Source organism: Sparus aurata, chromosome 7, assembly GCF_900880675.1.
Source record: "Sparus aurata chromosome 7, fSpaAur1.1, whole genome shotgun sequence".
Lineage (NCBI taxonomy): Eukaryota > Metazoa > Chordata > Actinopteri > Spariformes > Sparidae > Sparus > Sparus aurata.
The window spans coordinates 25857367-25864952 of NC_044193.1; the positions used below are offsets into that span (position 1 = coordinate 25857367).

Below are 7586 nucleotides of genomic sequence, written 5' to 3' on the forward strand. Positions count from 1 at the left end.
CATCCTGTCTCTGAAAGATTGAATCCTATTAGATTCTTTAGACAAAGTTTGTGATAGCCTGTATCAGTACACAGGCCTAACTTGAGTTCAAAGTTCAAACAGACCAAAACCCTTCCAGCCCCTGGCAAATAACAGCCACTGTGTACAGAAACTGGGCAGTAGCATGTGAAATGGTCGAAACACGGCCGATTTTATCCCTTTATGTGTTCTTGATGCACTCTGACCCATTACATTTTAACCCCAGGTGAGGTACTGCAGTGTAGGAGAAGCACGTGTGTGAGAGGGAAGTTGCCACTTTTTTTTGCCGCACGAGCTGACATCAGCTTGCTGAGGTGCTGAGTCGTCAGTCTGACCGTCTGTCAGCTGATGCGTTCAGCGTGGCCTCAGAAATTAAGGAAATAGCGTGAGGGGTCCTCTTTTTTGTCTTCATTCAAAGTCTAACGTCGTGTTTCACCCTCTGTTCCAGGTAGGAATCGTTCCCTCTTTATATGTATGTTCGGCTACAATATATGAAGCCTGATATCGGCGTTATAATTAGTATTTGTCCCTGGTTTTTTTGATGTTGTTGTTTTTTTTCATGTTTCCCGCCTCGAACTATCATTAACCTAATACAGAAATTATCAACTTCTTTTGTCTTCAAATTAAGATAACCAGAACAGGATGTTATGATGAAAAGAAACCCGTTTTAATGTGATAACGGTAATCGGCCATCTAATCATCTCTGCATTGAACAAAAGTGCCACTTCTTTAACCAACAGCCTCACATTTGCATACAGGTCCGTTTCAAAGCCTATAGGATGTGCTAATTTGGGCCTGGTTATTATCGGTTTATTGTTTTTCACGGCTGCACACTAAAATGCGAAGCTTGTTGAAGAATTCAGGAGGCCTTGAGACTAATGACGGCTCAGGACTAATGACTGAATTACCATGTGCGGCGAAATAATCCAGTTTAACAAGGCTTCTAGATATGTGATGAGTGTGTGTGAAATGTGCGAGCCCTGGGACATCAGATCAGTTGTCCCGGGTCGGCAGCAGAGGGGTCCCATTAACATGAAGGCATGCCATTAGCTTGTTCCACAGCCAGCCTTAATAAATCGTTTACAATTGAGCAGTCTCGACCTGACACTGATGTTGGTCCTTAGCTGTGAAAAGTAGAATTATGATTTCTACCTCAGCCTTGGCAATCATAATAAATCCTCAAAGGGAAACGAAAACACCTATTAGAGATCTATGATATGTTACAGTCGTTGTGTTCTATAAGTATCATTTTATGGTGACAATGTACAAACTGAAACTTCAGAATAACCGGATGCGCTATGTCATACTCCCCTTTATGCTTCCTTAAAATCACAGTTTGTTACAACTATAAGACAAATTGGAAGGATGTCTGTGACATGTTTTCAAGCCATACCCGTACGCGGGATATTACTGTAACTAAATGTACATTCCTGTATCATGACCAAGTAATACTTTTATTTTGAAGGATTAACTGCATTGTTTTGGAGTTCTCCTGTCGCCCGTCACGTGCAGATTGTGCTGCAGTGACGTTTCAGTCCAACGACCAATCAGCTGACGGGCTCAGAACTGGCTTGTTTACCGCCTGCTTCCTGTTGTCGCCACAGTCTCTGGGAGCTTTTTGTTCTGCTAACGACTTTGCCGGCATGTCAGCGGTCGCACAGGCAAGATACATTTATTTTTTCTCATTTCCACCACGGTACTTTGTAGTTGTGTTCAACACAAACGCCACCAACGGGATTCGGCAGTCTTTTATGTGTTTTTTTGGTGTGGTCGTCAGCTAGCTAAGTTGCTAACATATGTTGGTGTTTTTGTTCTCTGGTTTCCTATTTTGGATTAAAAAGTAACGTTATGTGTTCCCAATGTATAAATGTTGCTACACATGCATCCACTTCACTTAACAGCAACTGTTTCGATCTAATCAGCGTCTCCAACAGCAGTATATGGATCTAAACGGGCGGTTTTGATGTTTTTCAACAACCTTTGAACCGGTCTCGACCGTGTTTACTGGAAAACTGTTACTTCGGTTTGTGGTCCACATGTGATGCTTTATTTGATGTTTTATGTCTGATTTGAGTCAGGGGGTGAAGCTAGTGGGGTTTGTGTCTCATAGCTGAGACATATTTGCCATTTTCAACAAGTCTCTCTTTGAAACAATGAAAAGTAGTTTTAATGTCTTTGTTTCTTGCCTTCTTGTGTCTTGATAAAGTGGATATTTACAGTGGTTCTTCCTCTTCCGCAGAATATGATGGCAGATGGAGTCCTTACTCGGGGAGCCTTTGGATCGATGACTGATGGAAACTTTACTTCCATGTGCCCCAATGGGTCAGAGTGGGTCTGGTATGGGCTCGGAGAATGTGCCCAGGATGCCAGGGATATGGCCAGCATCTACCTAGGCCTCCTGTCCATCCTCTGCTTCATGGTGTCTTCCCTTCCGTAAGTCTTTTGTGTCGGTATCTCTCAGAGGAAGTGCTTTTTTATCTCATCACCATGTATAATTCTGTCTTCTGTTTTTTTTTCTTTTCTGTCTATCTGATTGCAGACAGTACTACAGCTCGTGCAGAACGGGGAACATGGACAGCGCCCTTTCAATTTGGTTCCTGCTGCTCTGGTTGGGAGGTGACAGCTGTAATCTGGTGGGCTCCTTCTTGGCAGACCAGCTTCCACTTCAGGTGACTTGCAGTCATATGAGGATTGCCTCGGTGTTGTGGTGTTTTCCATTAAAGTGTCGAGCTGCAACTGGCAAAACGAAAGCAAAATCATTTATTAAACATAAAAAACAACACCAAGAAATCATCATTAGAAGTTATGAAGACCACAAATTTAGTTTTTTCATTCAAAGAAAACCTATTTTGAGTGTATATTGATCATTGTTCTGTCATTTGACTAATTGATTACTTCTCTTGCCAAGTTATGATACAAATGGCTTTTCATGAGAATTCCGTCACAATGACTTCATTTGTATGTAGGAAATGTAATTTTTCATGATGTTTTAACACGTGATTTTCTCCCTGTCGTCCAGACATATACAGCAGTTTACTACGTCATAGCTGACCTGTTGATGCTGGCCATGTACCTTTACTACAAGACAAAGAATAGAATGGCGGAAAGTGAGTGTTTTTTTTTTTTTGCATTTCCCAAATGCCAATACGTTTTCTTTTTTTTTTTTGCACGCATCATTTGCATCTTAGTTATTTTGCATCCTGCTTTGCCTATTTGCATCCTCATTTAGTATCCCACACATAGGCCTTTGAGAACACATGGAATATAAAAGAATAACTCCAAACCTGAATCCCTAACTGTTAAGTGTAGCCATACTCTGTAATGATTTGGTTGCTTTTTTTTATCTGACATAGCTTCTTACAGAACAAGCTGATGAGCAATGAATGATCCAACTCTAGTCCAGACAGAGGAGGAGGGAAATCCCTGTACCCTGTGATGATGTCTTCATATGCCTCATGTTGCTCTGCCATTTTTTCCCCTTACGGCTGACCTTTGACACAGTAACCCTTGTCTGGAGGAATGTGCTGAGATGTCTTTCCCTGTACCGATGATGAACCCAGGTGTTGTCTCTTCTCCAGGCAGGACGGTTCTGCATGTTGTGGGTGTAGCCTGCGTCCTGGGCTTCACCACAAGCCTCATTAACCTCCCTGGATTAGGGGCCCAACAGGAAATAATTCCTTCTGGGTTCAGAAGTCGCAGTTTGCTCTCAACCTCTGACGCTAGCCTTATTAGAGTGAGTCATTTGTTTAATAAGCAACCTGGGGGGAATTAACTATTTATCTCTGGCAATTCATCGTGGTGTAACAATGTGTCTGCCTCTCTGTTGCTTCAGGCTTTTAGCCCAAAAGAGATTATTGGATTCTCCATTGGGTCAGTGTCATCAGTGCTTTATCTCTTCTCCAGGCTTCCGCAGATGTACACTAATGTGAGTATGACAAGTGGGTTCTGCTACAAACGTGTAGTATCTTTAGTAGTACCGCCTGCATACTATCAATTGTAAACATTAACTGATACTTATGCTTATGCTAGTAGCAAATAGATGATAACGGTCATTAGAACAAGGATGCTAATCATAATATTGCTACAGCATCACTGTTATAGTGCATGCTTTCAAATTATAATTGTTATAAATCTCATTATACTATTGCTGGTAAAACTACATCTAATACAACAAGTTCTAAATACGAAATAAAAAATGTGTACCCAGTGATTAACATGCATAACGTGTAACAAGTCAAGACTTTGCATATTTAAAATGACAGGTGTAGTTAAAGGTAAATCAGGTGAGAATGTGCCATGTGTAAAAATAAAAATAGCAATATTAATGGACGAAAAAAGCCGGGAAGGAATTTCAAGCTGTGTATGTTCAAATGAAAAAAAAGCCAGAATGCAACGATTTGCAAATCCTTTTTGACCTGTATTCAACTGAATACAGTATGAAGACAGGATATTTAATAATTGAACTGATGAACTCATTATTAATTTGATGACTGAAACACACAAAGTGAAGGACTCAGGATATCTCAACATTTTTGAAAGGCTGTGCATGTCAGAGTGAAAGAAGCAAATTCATTGTAGCTGAAATCTGAGCAGTTGAAAGTAAAAGTGAACGAGATGCACCAACAGAATGGATGATTGCCTCTGCAGTCAGGCAAAGGTTTTTGTTTCGCTCACTACCTCTCGTCCTCTTGTCTCTCCTCTCAGTACAAGAGGAAGTCGACAGAAGGAGTTTCTTACTTCCTGTTCGCGCTGGTCATTCTGGGAAACACCATGTACGGCATGAGTGTCCTACTGAAGAACCCTGATAAGGGCCAGGGCGAGAAAAGCTACATGATCCATCACTTGCCCTGGCTCATCGGCAGCCTCGGCACCCTGTCCTTGGATCTCCTTGTATCCTTTAAAGAAAAGAAAAAATGCCCTCTGCTGCTGGGCCTCTGGATTCTCCTTAATCCCAAGTACATGCTACATTTTGGGCAGTGTTGAGCGTGCAGAGAGGACATTTCATTAAATTGGTTTTGGTCTCATGACTGCGTGTGTTGGAACACAATATGTAGTATCAAAGGTCCAAACACTCGTAGGGAAATTGGTTTGTTGCCAGCAATGAAACAGGAGTGTAAAGAGCTGTACTAGTGGCCCCTGGAGGCCACAAAAGGGGTGGACTGAAGTATCAAGTCGCTTACTGCTGTTTTTTTAATTGGCATATAGATGAGGCAGACAAACCAGGGGAACGTTTTTACTGAACTCTGATTGGACAGTTGAAAGCCCTGCTTTGCTGTCACACTCATCTGTTTTAAAGGAATTCTTTCATTTTGAAAAAGGTTGTCAGTTAGCATAAACTTCAGTGCAGAAGCTAAGCTAACTTTGGCAATCATCAGAGAGGCCACAGCTGAGACAAAAGGCTGTCTAGCAACACTTAGCTGCCATAGAGGCATCAATATTCAATTATAAAGCCTGACCAATATTTCAGTTGACCAACATTATCGACTTATATTGGCCTGTCCCATATGGTGTCCGATTTGAATAAATTTTTTTTGAGAGATTATAAAGCAGAAAAAGATGCTTGGGGTCATTTTTAATGATCAGATGTCCAGTTAAGTTTACTGTCTCATTTCAGCGTCATTTTAGGCACAAGGTTCATTTTTAAACTATCCTGCGAAAACATCCTACCACCATCACATATCTTTGTCACAAGTGTTTGAGCACCACATTTGAAGTATCATTGCAAAAAGAAATTGTATATGTCAGTCAATATGTCAATATTATAATATCTAATATTGGTATCAGCATTTAAGCTACAGTGCTCACTAAGAGCACTAAGAGAACAAACATGGCTGCCTTATTAAAAGGTCATAAATCCAGAGACCAGCCAGTGCTATTCTGTAATAATACTATCAGGGCCCAGTTCATCTGTGTTTTGTTTTTGGCCATGTGACTAAATTCAGCTTTATTTATGAATATGCACAACAGAAACTAAAAATAACAACAGTAGTAAAAACCTGATTTTGATACAGAGCTCCATCAACAGGAGAGGTGACGTGATCAGGCAACAATGCAGTTGCTAATATAGTTAATGTTGTACTTAAGAGCAGTTAATTAGATACATAAAATCCAAATGCCCACACAGTGAACATGGGACCAGGAAGTTTACACAGTCAGTAATCAAACCCTGTGCAGCAGATAAAACGGACTTACTTTCTGGTATTCAGTAAAATGTATTTTTCTTAATTCCATGAATTAGGCTGTCAAGATTCGTCATTTAATCTTGGACAAGTATCTTCTCTTCTATGTAGTTGTGTGCTTTCTAGCTGAATTCCTCTGACAGTAACACGAAGTAACAGACTTTCACCCAGGACTTCTTTAGATTTCCTTAACGCTGTGGTTCAGATCTCTGTCCAGTTCTTGATTTACCGCAAACCTAAGGTGGAGATGAACGGCACCCATGCTGAGACGACGCCTCTGATCGGGAGCTAAAGCAGCAAACAAAGAGTGCTCTTGTGGGACACGAGCAGACACTAGCTTCCAGAGGACCCTCACAATCACATATCCAACAAAATCAGGACGTTTTAGTTTGATTTTATACTTTTATTTATTATGCTCTTTTTTTATGTTTACAATGCATGTTTTTATTGGGTCAACATAATGTGACAGATGACGTCCTTCACTTGGGTTCAGCTGCATGGGCGTGATTTACACTGCTCTTAATCTTTGGGTTTTGAAGGGACAATTGAGGGTTTCAGGTGTGGGACACAGATGGAGACTCCTCCTGTCAACTTAAACCCATATCGTGATTTTAGGTCACAACCTCGGTTTGGTGTCAGACCTCTTATACATGATGGAAACCTGTTGCCGGGGTTGCCCAGACCATGCATAGGTTTGTTAAAACGGTTCTGGTGTTTTTAAGTTGCCAAATACTTTAACAGTCACGACGCTGACCACTGCATGAAGCCCGGTCTCGTTTACAGTGTTTTTAAAATGGACTCCTGTAACTTGACTCTTTTGTTTTTTGGGGCTTCAGAGATGTGTCTGATTGGGAAAACAGGCAGAGCTTTGTAAAGCAAGTGTAAATTATATGTAGTCTATTTTTAATTCATGTTTACACCAGGTGCTGTAATCTTGAAACTTGTTTTAATTGTAGTCAAATGATTTTATTTTTTATTTTAAACATTTTATAGACACTTGACCAGTTTCGTTTGCACTGGTGATTGAAGTCATCACTTAACACAGATCTTCACGACCTTGTTAAATTCACTCATTTTTCATTTTTGCCTTTTGCCTGGTTTGCACAACAAGAATTGGTTTTGTACTTGTTAAACAAAGTTGTGAATATGTTCTGTGGGTCAGTGTGTTGTACAGATTAAACAAATACATAACACTTTTTCTGTTTCTTAAGTTCTTGCTGAAGTGTTGATTGAGTCATTTAGGATCGTCCCTGTATCCTTTGTACAAAAAATAAACTCAAATATATATATTTTTTCCATAACTGAATAAACAAGCTGTTTTCAGAGGAAAATGAGGTCCCCAGAACACTGTTTGAAGCTAGAAAAGGTGGCAGGGACCGTCACATATAA

The 7586-nt window shown here is 40.4% G+C and overlaps 1 protein-coding gene across 1 annotated transcript; it reads left to right on the top strand.

The window, feature by feature from the left end:
• Nucleotides 1-1483: 1483 nt before the first annotated feature.
• slc66a1 (solute carrier family 66 member 1) lies at nt 1484-7393 on the top strand. The gene is made up of 8 exons (XM_030424433.1): nt 1484-1679; nt 2258-2451; nt 2558-2687; nt 3038-3125; nt 3597-3751; nt 3851-3943; nt 4723-4908; nt 6403-7393. The coding sequence occupies exons 1-8, from the start codon at nt 1662-1664 to the stop codon at nt 6487-6489; spliced, it is 951 nt and encodes a 316-aa protein (XP_030280293.1). The 5' UTR covers nt 1484-1661; the 3' UTR covers nt 6490-7393.
• Nucleotides 7394-7586: the final 193 nt, after the last annotated feature.